Consider the following 16,566-nt stretch of genomic DNA (forward strand, 5'->3'; position numbering starts at 1 on the left):
TCCTATAAAATTTTAAGATATAAGTAACATTTTTCTATTTCTTACAAAAGTGCAGGCAATTGTTTTAGAAAATGATGTGTTAATTTCCCAACATGATCCTTAAAGAGATTAGGAATAGATCTTTTTAGTGGATAGTTTAACAGTACTTGTTCACAATTGATGAACAAATTTTCTAGCTGGACACTGGGCACTCTGGACAGTAATAGAGTACTGTACAACCTCGATTAACCGGGCTGACCTCCGGTTATACCCACCCCGGAAAACTGAAATCCCGGTTAAACCGAATATGTACCTATGAATGCACATATGTATATAAGTATGTATGTATTATACGGGTGCATAGGTAGACTCATCAGTAAGATGCCTATGTGAAAATATGTAAATTAAAAAACCGTTTCGCAAGAAATCCCAAGAAATTCAATACTAATTGCACCATATTTTGGGTTTTTACATACTTACATAATGACCCTTCAAGAAAATCAGGTATAAAAGAATTGCTGCCACGCCTACAATTATGTTACATCGGAAAATACAAAATTTTCCTGTCGCCACCGAAAATTAACTTTTGTTTCGGCGCCGATCCAGATGACTCAACGTGATCCCGGTTAATCCGAATCCCGGTTAACCGAGAGCCGGTTAATCGAGGTTGTACTGCATTTAAATTTAAATAAGATTGTCCCTTTAAAATGTCAATAGTAGTGATTAAAGGGTGCCTCTTCTCTCTGACAACTTCCGAAAGATAGCCTTCGGACCCACAATACTATCAAGACATAATCACAACTGTAGCGGGGAACTGCGCAAGTATAGACTTTGAAAAGCGCCAGCTTTGGTATAACTCATGCATTTTTTGGGGGGTTTGTTTAAAAGTAGACCAAGTAATTCACAGCTTTTTATGAAAGCTGCATTAGTATGCTGAAATAAGGTAGTTTTAATGATCATTAAAAGCTTCTTTTTTTTGAGAGGGACTCAGCCTTGGTGCCTAAAAGAAGGCAACGTCTCTGATTGTTCCTACATTAAAATCATATGCACTCACATAATCTAATACAACACTGGAAGTGCAATCTAATTAAATCGATTTGCGGTGAGCCGAGTTGAGCTAAGTCGAATAGCCTTTCAGTAATTTGGACTTTCAAATTATTCCTTTTAGCGCCTAATATGTTAGACATTTTAAACCATCTTCTGTTGCCCATTTACTTATAGTCAACTTGTTCTTAATTAATGCGAACCTAAAGATTCGGTTTTAAATGACAAGCTATAATTGAAATGTCAATGAAATGCAAGAACTTCTATTCTAATCTAAATATCAATCAACTTCAATTAAAAAAAAACCGAAAATTCTTATTAAAATAAAATAAAAACTACAAATTCATGATTTCAAGCGAAGTGTAGCATTTGTTATAACAACACATCCGTGCCAGTTGGTTGTTTAGCTGCTATACGCCCTCTTTGTATACTGTTTGTTATTTACTGTCATCTTTGACGGGAAGTTCCTCTTAGCTCGAAATGACTTGCCATTTTTACTAACCACTCAACATGTCATTAAGGGTACCACTTTTGTTTTGATGTTATATTTATTTTTAACTGTAATATTATTTTTGATATCAATCCTTTGTGAGTGTAATGTGCTACTGCATGATAAGGTTGTTTTACTATTTTACAGAATTGGATAGTTTAAGTACATTTGTATAGTTGTAAGCTTGAAGTTGTTGGATGAATTCATGCAGGAGCCAAAGAAAACGAAACCATTTACTTTTTTTTCGAAGGAGAAGTCTATCACGGCATTTCTACTAGTTATCCTATATTTTGTAGTTCGTTCAATAGCCTGAAAAGCATCTTTTTAGGCCATTCTCCGACCTGTTCATGATGTCTACGTCATGGCATATGCCAATATTGGCACACATTTATTAAATATATGATTAATCATACTTTACTATTCCATTCTCATACTTACCATTAAATAAAATCCATGGCCTAGACCGGGAATCGAACCCACCATCCATATCATAGCTTTTAGGGCTTCACCTCTAACCGTTCGGCCTTATTAGTTACAATTTTTGCAACTCAACCAACCCGCATAGCCAAGCCCTGAAGAAGGCAATATATTTGTCGAAACGTTGGCAAAAAGACGAGTTGTTGTTTTTATTTGGACCGATTCCTTGCCAATTTGAATCCTTAACTTTTTAGTAGTGGAAGAGAAAGACAAAAATGAACAATCGCCTGAATTTGATTAACTTTCTTAAATGGATTTATAAATGTCCATGAGCGACTTTAAAGAAAAAAATCCGTGTTTCATCGTGTAAGGCACTAAAGTCCGTCTCAAATTTGAACTTTAGATTTCTATTATTTAGAATTAGAACTAAGATGGGTAGTAAGTGCGGTTAGTACTTTTAAACCGCTTTTGGAAAATGAGATGTACCAGCAAGACTGTAAAATTGGAAGTTAACAGTGCCGTATCCTGGTAACCTATTTTAAACAAATAAAAGCTTGGATAATGTGTGCTCTATTGAGAAGGGGTATTGAGTGAGGGTGCAGTCAGAGGAAGAGCCGATTAGAGAGGGCAGTAATAAGGAAATCCAATCCGAGCCGTCCGGGCTGGCCATTCTCTCCTGGTGCACGTCCTGGCGGTCTGACCGGAAGCTTAGGGGCGAAGACAATGGTAAATGGTACACAACAATGGTACTATTTCCCCTACTCCCACATTTCTCTTTCACTTGTTATTCTCCTTCATCGTCTTGTTTGACTCAAGTGGTTTTGGCGCCACACTAGCAAACAGACCCATCACTAAGACTAGTAAGTAAAAAGGCTGACATCGTGGTGAGTAGACAGACCTACAGACGTCAGTCTTTCCTTCTTCTCCATTCTCTCTCTGTCTCTCTACAGTAGCTCACTTGCCCCCACTATCTTGATTTTGCTGGGAAACCTTAACTGTGGCAATATGTAGACTTCATTCTCTGAGCAAACATTCAATCAGAAGGAACGCTGCACATCCAGCCTGAACTCCTCAAATATCTCGAAGTTATCTTTTGCTCAGCAGTATAACACCCAATCAAAGCATAAATTTATTTTATTACCTCCAAACTGAATTTATAGCCCCATAAATTCAGTTTTATACTTCTCTAATTCTAATATCATAATCGTTTCAAATTTTGTAGATTGGGTTTTCGCCAGATTCTTGAATACTAGTGTGTGCTCCTGTCTTTGTCTGCATGTGGACAGCTCAAATACCTGAAAATCACAGAAAGTTCAAATTTGGTATTGCGTTTAGAACAATGAATTTTTAATTCAAAATTGGGCTGTACGGGAAGAGTTCTCAGCTTTAGTAAATCTTCTAAAAAAAGTGACTTTTTATTAGCCCTTTATATCCCAGATAAACAAAAAACTTAATTTTTTTTATTTTAAAATTTATATTTAAACAGTAATTTATGTTCTTTTAACAAAATAATTATCATTTTACTAAAGTTATTTATTGAATTTTATAATACGTCTGCTTTATAATACGTTGCGAATCTGGGGGTGTGAAAAACATCAAGTTATAAAATTAAATCATTAAAATGTCTTTATTGTAAATGCAATACAGTATAAGCTACATGTATCATTTATAAAAAGTAAACCATAATTCAATAATAGTCTAATTTAGTTAAAGTAAATTTTACTTTTGATGAAGCAAGACGAAGCAATTTTTTAGACGATATTGGATTTCGCACAAAGAACTGTTGTGCACTTTCCACAAAAACCACATCGTGGTTGAATTTCTTGGATACCTGATTACTTAAACTTTTTATATGTGTTTAGACCTAACCAATCTTGGTCTTCCTTCAATGTTGGGGGAAGAACGAAGTGTCACAGACATCTTTGAGCGAACTCTGTTGCGGTAAAGTTCAAACTTTTTGGGCTACTGAAAATTCTACCTTTAAACCTATTAAATATTTCCTACTCGACTCGAAAGTTCTTTAATTTTCTTTATATCATTAATTTTCTCACCTCAATACCATTTATTAATTTAACACGGCTTCTCTTCCATAATCATCATTATCATCACTTGCTACGTTCACCCTTCCCATCTTTAGGAGAACATCCTACTACTACGAATAAAATCAAAGATACCTTCAAACTATTTGCATCGTGTACGTCATCAAATACCTCGCAGCTGTCACCTTCCTCCGGTAATCATTTTATAGCAGCCTCCGTAACTAATGGTTTTCCCAATTTATACATAATGTAAAAATATTTATTAGTCACAAATGCCCAGCATATGAAATATCCATACTTCTTCTTTTACATAATAAAACAAATAATTAAAAAAAATGTGATACAATGGGTAACAACCATAACTTAGAAGTCAAAATTTCAACAAGAATCCGAACCTATTGTTCTAACCAATGAGCTAATCTGCACACTATCCGCAGTACCGTCTGTGATTAAACCATAAAGGTGCCGAATATCTTGTATACCGGATATCTTGAGCTCTGTTCATTCAAGATGAACAGTTGAACTTCCAGTTCGCAGTTTTACTTTGATATACGACCAATCGGAAGAGAATGGCGGTAAGAACTAGCTTCTCATAACAGCTGTCTATGTTCTCGGTTAAGATAATTAATCATTACTCTACCTGTACTGGACGTGGCAGTTAGATAAATGGTTTCCGTAAAATTAATGGGTTGTAAAAGTATCATAAAAGTTCTCAGATTAAATTAAAAAATACAAAATAAAATTGCACTAGGATATTAAAGTTGGTGGCAGAGTTTTTCACTTTGGGTTTATTCAACTTCACTCTTTTAAATAGACATACATCATATTATAAGCAGAAAAGTCTTAAGAACTAAGAGATCATTGCGATTCTAATTGTGATAAATTGAATTAAAGAGTATGGTTTTATATTTAATTAAAGGGATGTGCAAGAGGACTTCAATAACAAAGACAAGGCCGACATATATTTCCAACAATGACTACGCCCTCCTTATTGTTGTAACAATTTTGATAATAATTCTATAGGAAGTAAATATAGAGTTGCAATTTGAGATTATAGTATAAGTAGACGAGATGGGTTAAATGCTTTCATTGTTGCAAAGCGGCGTACTTTATCTCTAAGGTAATTGATCGTTAAACATACCATCTGAAAGGGAAGCCGTCTCCGTTCGGAGGGCGGACAGAATGCTATCGCGCCTCTATTTCGCTGCACTGTTCTGTGTAGCCAGTTGTAAACAACACCACTGTCCTTTTGTTGCACAACCCCGTCCCTGGCCCAGCCTCTTCATATGTTGTTGTGTGCTTCTTCTATCATCTTTTCAAGGTATAATAGTCAATCTAGTAATAGCTATTATACTACACTATAGGGCAAGCATGGAGGGGAGCTTGCAAGGATCGTACTAAAGTTTCATGTGTCTTCCATTCCACACATGGCTTTAAAAAGCAGTCTACCCCTCCTAATTTCAGAAGGCCCATTGGACTGTCAGCTCCCGAAATGTAAAGGACAAAAGCTGATAAGCTGTGTTTGGCCGTATATGTAAGGTGATACTCTTTGGAGGCTAAAACCAAAACCCGTATGCGCTACCTCGCCTCATATTAATTCACAATTCTTTTTGGCTCAGTACTGCCGCTGTAGGTCTAAAAGGAGTAGGCCGGCTTTGGATCGCTTTACCGCTCGCCTCGCCTAATACCCAGATCGTCTCCTCGCCTTGATAATAATAAAAAAAAGTTAGGTCTGAGTAAGGCGGCAGTTTCTATATCATTGTTATATCTATTTATTTTTTTGGAATATTGAAAACAAAAGAGTTCATACAATAAAAGCATGAGGGAAGTTTGCAAGATGTTGTGTTCAACACATGATCCAAAATCAAATCTGGCTGGTAGGACAGTTGTATATGGATTGATCGTCAAAAACTGAATGAATAAGCGTAATGTTGAAAAACACCCATGACTTTATTTGTTTTTGTTTTAAAGAAGTATTAGAGTATTCTTTTCCTGGTATTTAAGAATAATTTTTTCGTAACTTTAATTTTACGCAGATCCAAATATGTTTCGGAAAAAGATTTACCAAAAATGTCCCAAAACAAATGTTCTTCTTGAAGATTCAAGAAGATTCTTCGTCAAGATCTTCTTCTTGTTGTTTCCTTTTATGTAAACAACGTAGCGCCCAAACGCGCGAACCGATTTTCATGAATGAATGAGATGAATTTCATGTAGATTTGCTTTTTGAGAATCTCGGTGTTGTACATTTTATGGGAGAAGTGTTAGCTCCTTATATGAGAGGCCTCATCTAAAATTATTGTCAATTAATATCACTTTCATTCTTATCAGGATTGTTATCAAATTAGGCAAGTTAAAGGGACAAAGGTTTCTCTGAGTAACTTCAACTTGAAATCTTCGCTGATAACGACCAGCAAATGCTAAATTCTAGAAAATATTAATGCAAATTTAATTACTAAAGTGATATCAACTTATAAAAATTTCTAAAATACAATTATTTTCAAGAGTTATTAGTTTCTTTTGTAAGGAACCACTTTTTTCCTAGGCGAAGTTAAAGTACTTAGAAAGCTCCATTAGTAGTAAGAGAAATCATTTCAGAAGTTTGGCATACATTTGAAAATCAATTTTAATAAAATACTTTTCCGAACCCTCCTAACTACCGAATTTCGAACTGAAATATGAATGAAATGTGGGGTATTAGCTGATTTGTGTACCTTTTGTCGTTTGTACAACTCTAATACTTAACTTTTTAATCTTAAAGGCATATTGAAGCAAGTATATGATTTTCGTTCTTAGATTATAATTGTAGATTGATACCTAACTTTTTTGCTTTTCTCCAAAAATTTACAAATTATGTCATTACAGTGCCAAGAACTTTTGAAATTTGTAGCTTACTTGTAATCATTGATTGCTTCAATCTTCAGCATAATTTTTGTTCTCTTATTCTATGAAAAAGGAAGTATCGCAATCATTGTTAAATTTTAAATATCTAATGTTCACTGGAAATTTTTTTTTTTAATGTAATTTTTAAAAATTTGACTCTATTTGGGTTTGTGCGTGTGAAATTTGTGTTTAGCTTAACTAATAAAAATCACTGAAATTTCAAATTTGACAGCTGAAATTAGCTTAAATTAGACTTGACAATAAACGAACTGGAAGCGCCAATTTATACTTATTTCTGGATTTTAATATTTTCTAAAAAATGATTCCGATGATTTTTCTTTACATTTAGACTTTGCCCTTAAGCAGTTCTACAGTTTTTCTTATTTCTCCGTAACAAGATTGATTCAGGGCTCTTCACGCTATGGATAGGATTTGACTTCTTTTTCAGAGTACAATTTTTAGTGTAACTTACTAAAATGTTTCACAGATTCTTCTCTTTGTATTTGTGTGTCTAAGAGGGTAATGTTGCGTGTGCGTGAGTTCAGAATTACACAAAATGAAAAAATTCTAGTTAAAACTGTCCGGTAGGACAGTTATATAAGGGTTGATCGTCAAAAAGTGCATGAAAAAGCGTAACGTTGAAAAACACCCAACTTTGACAATTTGTTTCTCTTTTTCTATTAATAAAATTCCCAAATTTTCTTTATAATTTAGGGCAAATCCTTCTTTATAACTGTAATTTTTTTTACAACTACCCAGATCTGATAGATTTTGAGAAAAAAATAGTGGCAAAAAATTAGAAAAAACGGCGTTTTTAGAAAATGTTATTGTTCTTGCTGTTTTTGTTCTTGTTACCTTTTATGTAAACAACAACGTAGCGCCTAAACGCGCGAACCGATTTTCATGAATGAGGTGTCATTCAATTCGGAATTTCCTATAGATGTACCTTTTGGGTGGTCTGAAAAGCTGTATATGCAATGGGAGAGGAGTTAGCCCCATTTACTTGATGTATTGTTTAGGGTCACCGACGTACTTGTCAATAAGCTGTTGGACAAAATAAGCCAACCACTTTTCTGAATTGAATTTCCAGTTTTGTACAGCGATTCACTCGTGTGGTATGTTCACAACAGATTTTGTATATTTATGGATCCTCTTAATTGTATCAAAACTGGTAATAGGCCTGCTAAATTGATATTTTAGATAGTGGAGGTGTGAATAAGACGATAACTGCCTTCTATGAAGAAATTCCCACTGCATATTATTGCATCGGCCATTCATTAGCCAAGCAGGTGGGTTTAATTTGTTCATTTCTATGGTATTAATTGCAAGAAGTAGAGTATTGTTGACTGGTAAACGCATACATTGAGATGCAGATGGTGGGGATGTTGTTTTTCCGCTTAATAAGAATATAACAACAATAGTCTTCCTTCTCTTTTAACAACATATTAGTGAACATGAGTTTGTGTGTAAGTACGTAATTACAAACACATACTTAAGTGTCTGTATAGTGTATGAGGTGTCTTTGTTCATGATATACTCATTCATCTTGAGCTCATTCACTTACAATGATTACAACAACACTGATGGGCGTGATTGCATCATATAGTCTTAACGTCCATAAGGTTCGGATTTTTTTTTTCATTTCTTATGTTTTATATTTTTATTTTCTCTAGCAATCATTAGTTGTAATTAAGACACTGATATTCTTCTCTTTTGTACTTTAGCCGACAAATCTAATTGCATATTGTTTAATAAGTATTCTTGTGTGTGAATGTGTCTATGTGTGATGTGTAGTAATAATCAAAAAGGTGTTAAGAAGAACACAACATCGGAGGAAACACTTCATTACAATTAATGAAGTTTGGATTTATAAACTTCAATTAGTGAATAATGTTTTATACTTGGCTTTACATTGTTATTGATTACTTTTTTTTCACGGATGGGAAAACGTGAAACGTCCAATTTCGGATCATATGAGTAAAATTCATTGAAGTTATTTAGAATTAAATTTAATGGAAAATGGGTAGTGTTTAAGGGCGAGAATGAAAATAGAAAAGACGAATTACAGCTTAATTATAAAAGTATATTTTTTTAAATGTTAGCGTTGATCTACCTCTTGATTGATTTAGGACGAAAAGTAATTTACTATATATTTGTGGCGTACAACTTTGATGCATATGATTTCTTGCTTAAAGAGGTAAGCAAATCTGGAATTAAAAATATGATAGAATAAAATCCATGCATGATGCGATAATTGAGTTGTTAGCTTTTGTGACCGCTATCTGATTCTATTCACTTTTATTACTGAGTTGTTTGAGAGATTTGGACCAATTTTATTTGTAGCAAAGGCAAAATAAAGAGTTGTTCAATCAAGTTATTTATAATCCTTGACTACACAATGTTAAGTAGGCTTTATTTTTAGCATGACACGATTGGAAATGGCGCCGAAATGTTTAATGTTACGCGAGTGGTGCACACAGTATCGATGACCGTTGAAGTCTCTGGTACTTTAAACAGTATTGCACGTCACCAATACTCTAGACATGCATTCCTCTACTTAAAGGAAACCTCTTGCTAAAGAAAAGCCATCCCCTCTTGATTCTATATTCATATTTTGGAACTTTTCATTAAATCAGTCTTGTCATGAAAGCTTAGGAAAGACTTACGGGGAAACTTACATTTTTGCCGATGGAACTTTTTGCACGAAATAAGCTGTTTAGCGTTTAAATGAGTAGTTAATGATAAGCTGCACCCTCTACTCTTTTTTTATGAGTATAAATTATTGAAAAGTGATTGTTGAATATGTGTTAGCGAGGCTAGCTGGGCACAGCGTACAATGGAGCGTTGCAAAGGGGACTGGTGCCTCTAAATATATAAGCTATCATATTTCACAGTGAATTTAAAAACCGGTTTGCAATTCACACAAAGGTCTATCACATTCTAATGTCTTGTATTAGATTACTAACTGCTGTCGTTTACATCACAATTACCTATAATATTATTATTTAATTATGCTTACCATTAATTAATATATAAAATTGAGAAATTTTCAATTTTGCCATAAATAAAACATTGTTCAATCCAAGCAACATTTGAGACGGGGTTTGAATCTAGTAAATCTCGAGATGTAATAGATAAACATGGATTTCGGATTCTCATCCAACACCTAGGGATTAAGTTCATGTAATCATTCAATGTTGCTCTCTCAAGCTGACTCATTAGCCATTTTGTAATAATGCGGTAGAGCATCTGAAGGTGAAAGTAAATTTCTCTAAACAAAGCTAATGGACTGATAGACTGATTTTTATTGAAGAATTTGTGCATATTATTTTCTTATCTAAGGCGCCACGGTAGCCGTGCGAACAGAGGCGAGAACTGTAAAGCTAATATGTATTGTGGTACTGGGTTCAATTCTTGGTCTTAGGCCTTGGATTTTATTTAAAGATTTAGTTTAAAGTAAATAGTTTGCTGATAAAATGTGGATCCAGATCAAATATTCAACATAATGTGCATCTGAGTTTATTGTCGCATAACTCGTTTCTGCAAAACAATACATATATGCAAATAAATGCTTAAAAATATTAACAATTTTATTGGTATTTACCACATTTTATCTCCTTCTGAATCCAAAACCAAATAACCAAATTAACCAGCAAATTAAACACACAAGTCTGATTACACAAATAATGTCCTTAAAAACACAAACCTCATGTTAGTCACCGTTAGTCAGCCGGTTAAAGTTATTCCAATACACTCTAAAGTAGAAACACACATATTGTGCACTAACAGAATGACTTATTTCTCCAATTATAGAGTAGAATAACTTACTTTTTCACAATGTTTATGGGCTGCTTATCGCGATGTTGAGCTTATGCGAAAATGTGAGACTAACTTAGCTCCAGAATTTTTTATTCAAATACAACATAACAAGAGTACTTTCTTCTTTCTAGAGAGATTTTAATAACTAAGGGTAGAAGAACTACTTATCTTAAAAACCATATTATTTATGGATTGGCTGAGTGGTTAGTTAGTTCAAACAAAGCAACTGGCAGCTTTTAGGATTGCTCGTCCTAAAAAAAAAACTACTACATTCACTTTATTGTGGCTCTCTGGAACTGTAGAGTGGCCAACAGAACTCTGAGAAGGCTCCTGGCATCAACGACTTGAGATTTAGACGCGCATTCATTCAGATAATTATCGAAAATACTTTTAAAAAATAAATAATTTACAAATAGGAACGTACGAACAATGCTGCATTGCTGAAGTAGATACCTATTAGTACACCAGTAGACCAGGACGTTCTGATTACCACATGCATATGTTCGGACGGCGTCATGTACCGCAGGTATCTACCATATCTCTATCTTTGCTCTGACTATGAAAAGGAACGTCTGCAGTAGATGTACAGAGTAATATGAGATCTTGTAGCTCTTACCTAAACTTTACTCTATAACATCCTGTTTACTGTAAACGCAACCTTTCAGTAATGTTTACTCTGTAAACAATTTCAACCTCAACAAATTGTATCCGTGGGAATTGGAACTAACCTATTTATTCTGAAATTAAAACTTTTTTTTTTTTGGATACGTTTTAAAAAATTGTAATAGTGCGGTGTGTATTTTGTTGTTTGAGGCTTAGTTTGATTAAAGTAGCTGACTCAATTCAAAAAGATTTATGGATTTCCTGGCAGAATAACATCGGGAACTATCTCTGGAAGTGCCAAAGCACTTCTGCTTCTGCTAAGATTACGTGCTTTAGTTTTGATTTTCACGTTTTCCTCACAACTTAAGTGAGTGAACTCAAATTTTTTAAATATACGTGTTAAACCATCGTTTTGAATTAAACCGCTAATTCAATTATTATTATTTTCATTTTCCACATCTCTTGTAAGTTACCACACAAAAAATTAAAAAAATTGTGAAACTCGATATATCCTAAATTAGATTCTTTTCCGAATTTCCTTTTACCCTTTCGCTGGATACATCTAACAGATCACAATATTGTCATTAGCCCAGCTAATGAACACCCCACACAAATTATAGCTCATGTTTTTCACAGTTCGCTTGGCTGTGAGATTCTATCACCACCCACTCTAAGCATTTCAGTTGTTTGATTCCCATGGCTTCAAATATATTTTGATTTATTTCCAATATTAGTGTTACCACATTTTTCAATTTCTGCATTCCGCTCCAGCAGACCTGGTTTATAGCAGATTTTATTTCTCTCTTTTAAGATAAAACGTATTTTTTATTTATGTATAAAATTTTTATTTGGCTATAATGTAAAATAATTGTGTGAAAACATAAATGTAGTTAATGACAGCCAATAATTGGCGATAATAATTCGCAGGGAAAGTAATGAAATACCTACTACAAAATTACGAAAATTTCCCTAGATTTGAGTTTAATTATATTTTTGATCAGAGATTAAAATTAGAGTATTCTTTAATAACAAATGACTTGAAAAAAGTGTTCTTTAGGCAGACGATATTAAGACTGCAGGGTAATGATTTTTTTTTTTTTAATTACTTAATATTTATGTGGGTAAAACCAAAAATTGTTATCAGTTATCAGATATAATTTTTATCAGTCTCTGAAGTCTTACAAAGCTGTCAACAATCTAGAGTGTCGGAATTTATAGAAGTACCAAGAAAGAGGACTTGGAAAACACTGACATCAGGCCTTACGGATCACGAGTTCAACATCACCATTTGCTCGAAGCCACTCTACTAAGAACATTGTAATGAAATGTGTTGGATTTCTTTTGACTATATCCGCATAAAATTGAGGAATGCGGTCTGTTAATTTACATTTGCCACAATTACCTTCGTTATAATAAAACTGTTAACATTTTTAATGTGAGAAGTTCTAAAGAACTTTTTGAACTCAAAAAAAAGAAGATCGACTTCGAAAGAATATAATTGTTTATTTCAAAAAGCCAAACTGATATAAATTTTTCAATTGTTCGTGACCTCAGAACTTTGTTAGAAGTGTTTAAACTTCATTAGGATTCCTATTCATTTAGGTAGCATTAAATAAGTCATTAGAACTAATTCCATATGGATCTGAAATACTAACACACTAAAATGTTCTTTGTTCTAGGATGCAACAGCAACAACTAGCAGCACAACTTGCCGCCTCACATGGAGGCAGCGGAACTGCGGGTCTGCCACCCCCTAGGCCTTCAAGTGCAATGTCCACCAGCTCGGACTCCAGTATCAGTTTGGGAGCTCCTTCACCACCACTGGTACAACCTCTGGCTCTTCATCGACCTTTCAGTCCGCCCTCACACCACCACCACCATCATCACCCGCCGGCGGGCATCACGTGACAGCAGCCTCAACTCTCTCCACACACCTATATCAGTGCAATTCCTCCACAACACAACGGCTCTGCCTTGTTGTAACGGACAATCTTATCTAAAATTTCGAAAGAACGATGAACTAATTCATCACTTTTTCTTGTCCAAATATATTCCGAAATACTTTTTAAATACATTTATATATATAAATATATCACAACGTAATTTATTCGTATGTAAATATATAAATATTTATATATATAAAATTTATAGTAATATATTTAAGCTAAAGAAATTTCAAAAAAATTTTGTGATACCTGATATGGCCTAAAGTGGTTTCCCTTTCAAAATATTTATCTCAATGATTTCTAAATCTAGAACAAAAAATAGGAAAAATTGTGTAAAAACCACAAAACTGTTCTCATGGTAACTCATATCTTTGTTTCCAAGCAAAAGTTTATTTTTTGACAATCCGACAATTCAAATAGAGCTCTAAAATAAAGATACCATAAAAAGGGTAGCCACTCACTTGGTATTGATTTCAAAAATCAAGTTAATCCTTTTTTTTAAATGAAGAGGCGTCAACGCCACGATTTGCGCTCGACGCCTCTTCATTGCATTACCGGCCTCTAAAGTTCTCTCAGCTAAAGGCTCCAAGGAAGAGAAAATCTAAGTGCATATAAACTTAAACTCAGGATCTCCGCGTGGGAGTGTAGTGTATCGATCATTTGGTAATCGCTAAAAACAAAATGATGCAGCCTTTGTTTTAATCAAACTTGATCTGCCATTTTTTTAACTACCAATAAGGTAACTGACAACTCGTACTCTATAAGGAAAAATTGATTGTTCTATTAAAAGAGAGTTTATAACAGTAAAATATCAATTTTAAATAGAAATAATTTCCATACTCTTTCTTAAAAACCTTATTTTTCAAAAATTGGAAGAAATAGACTCAATAATCAAATATCACTCATTTATAAATTAAATTAGAATTATTTATTGACTAAATGTTCTAATGACTTTTAATTCGCATTGAAAAGAGAAGTTGGTTTAAGTTTCAATTATTGAGAGTCTGAGGTCTTCAAGATTAGGGGCTGAAAAGGGTCTAAACCTTCCTCACTAATTCCTCCTTGCCTAAATTTCAAGCTGTATTCACTCAATGGCAGAATAATAATTTCTTCATAATGTGATGACTAAGTAGCAAAAACAAAGTTTTTTTTTTCTTTAATTTTATTCCATTCCTGAAAAGAATAATTTAATATAAATATTCATGGTTTATTCTGTAAAAAGTGTTCATGATCCTAAATTAAACGATTACTACAGAATATTAGATAGTGAAATGAGACTTATTCCAATACTGAATGAGACTGAGGACTGAGTTTATCTAAAACCAATAATATTCTGTTCTTGTAGGGGCGGTAGGTTCGGCGTAGATGATTTTGTTCGAGATGTGTTCTCTAGTTCAGGAACCGTCTGATGCTATTCAGTTTTTAATTGGTTAGGAACATTTTAATAGTAAAAGTATGTGACATATCATAAATATCACATAAATTTCTTTATTTTTTTGGATCTGAAGCCAAATAATTGTGAATCTGTACAAATAGGCGATTACACACTTACTTTTTTACTGCTGTCTATCAACAACCTAGAACATCAAAATAATTTGATCAGTTTTTATGTTAATTGCAGTTCTTCCAATATTGCCACAGAAAACCGCATTGTAAACGCCAATTTGAGATAGTAGGAAGTTTTTTTTTAAAACGCCCGAATATCGCCGGTAAAATGTTTTTATTTCAATGAAAATCATAAAAAAATGTACTTCTTCCATACTTTTTTTCTTTAATTTCAGTTGCAATAATCTGTAGTATTTCCAATGATAAATTGTTTAACTGAGAACCAGCTAAATTATTGTAGATTATTTGCTAAAAATCTTGTGCTGTTGAATTGCAAAAAGACAATACAGGAAATAGTTTTGGTTATCAACATCAAAGTAACCGAATAAAGCTTATTAGCCCAGCCGTCACTGAAAATAACTATTTTTTGATAGTAAATTGTTTCATAATTTTGCTTAAAGTTTCTTAAACTTTTTATGATTGCGTAAATGAGTGTATTATTTTCAAATCTTTAAAAATTATAAATTGTAATCTATTACAAGAAATTCTCTTTGACAGAATGGTTCATTTACTACTTTAATAACTAACTTATTTGATCAAATTACCAACCATTCAAAAACTTTGTAAATATTTATTTTTGTTTTTAAAATGCGTTCTCTTTTCTGCTTCATATCATGTCCCTAACTCAGTCTAACAAACTACTAATTTGGTGAGAATGCTCACCGAACTGATTTCTCCAATTCAGTGGTTTCTATGCCATGATTAACAAAAAACTAACAATGGCAAAATATAATAAATAAGTTAGGCTCAAAGGTTTTAGCCAATGAAAAAAAGGTTTTATAAAATATAATTTATTTAAATAGAATAAAAAATGGCTGAGAAAACCATTGATCAGTGCTTTCTATATACTATAATTTTAATTTAATTTCTTTGCAATGATGTTTATAAAACATTCCTCGAGAACTATCAGCAGTTCGAACTGCTTTTATTCGTGTATAAATAAAAGAGAAATATTATATAAATATTGTAATTTGGTAAATATCAATTAGATATTGTAGATAATATGTACATCCAAGCTTATATAATATATAAATATCATTTCAGCATTTTGTTGCCAATGTTTCATGTGTAAATAATAGGTATAATATAATGACAATTAAATATATTTAATGTACTTCATTTGATTTCCTAAAACGTTTGCCAATTTTCTCAAAAAAAACCTTTCCAAATTTTCTAACGTGCTTCAACAAGAAAAGCAAATTTTCCACAGTCTATTTAATATAAACTATTATTAAAAGTTCCAAATTTTTTAGAAAAATGGTTATCAGAAAGTGCTATAGTTTTATTTATTATAGTTTTTGAATTTTTTTTTCGAAAAAGGCTCTAAATATTATACTTTATGAGCTGTTTCTATTTTATTACTTTTTTTAAAAACTTGATCTCCGAAAAAAATTCAAAAGCAAAAATACGTTTAAATCTAGAACCATTCTGTGCAAGCTGTATAAATTAAAGAAATTTCATTGATTTCAAATTTCTCGCTTGACTATGCTATACTCATCTAGTTATGAAAGTCAAATGTGAAATGAGTGTTGAGCGAAATTCAATGTTAAATAGTTATTTTAAAGATATGTAAGCCGAGCCAAACTTTCAATTCAACCTTTTAGCTACAGACCAAGTAGATAACTTAGCATTATTTCCAAATTCTATGAGATTGATTAAGTATCAATTGTCATTTGAATTCAACCAGAGATACCGGCTAAAGCTACCACAGTCGTAGACCATGTAACTGACGCCTTCACATTAA

At 33.0% G+C, this 16,566-nt stretch overlaps 1 protein-coding gene across 1 annotated transcript in view; it reads left to right on the top strand.

The window, feature by feature from the left end:
- Optix (optix) overlaps positions 1 to 15,927 on the top strand; it is a 79,920-nt gene extending 63,993 nt beyond the window's left edge. The window contains exon 2 of the mRNA XM_074140109.1: positions 12,951 to 15,927. Coding sequence (XP_073996210.1) covers positions 12,951 to 13,179 — 229 coding nt within the window. The 3' untranslated portion in view covers positions 13,180 to 15,927. The remainder of the gene's footprint in view (positions 1 to 12,950) is intronic.
- Positions 15,928 to 16,566: the final 639 nt, after the last annotated feature.

The sequence above is a fragment of the Rhodnius prolixus genome, unplaced genomic scaffold (genome assembly GCF_049639745.1).
Source record: "Rhodnius prolixus isolate KJV_2025 unplaced genomic scaffold, Rpr scaffold_1, whole genome shotgun sequence".
Lineage (NCBI taxonomy): Eukaryota > Metazoa > Arthropoda > Insecta > Hemiptera > Reduviidae > Rhodnius > Rhodnius prolixus.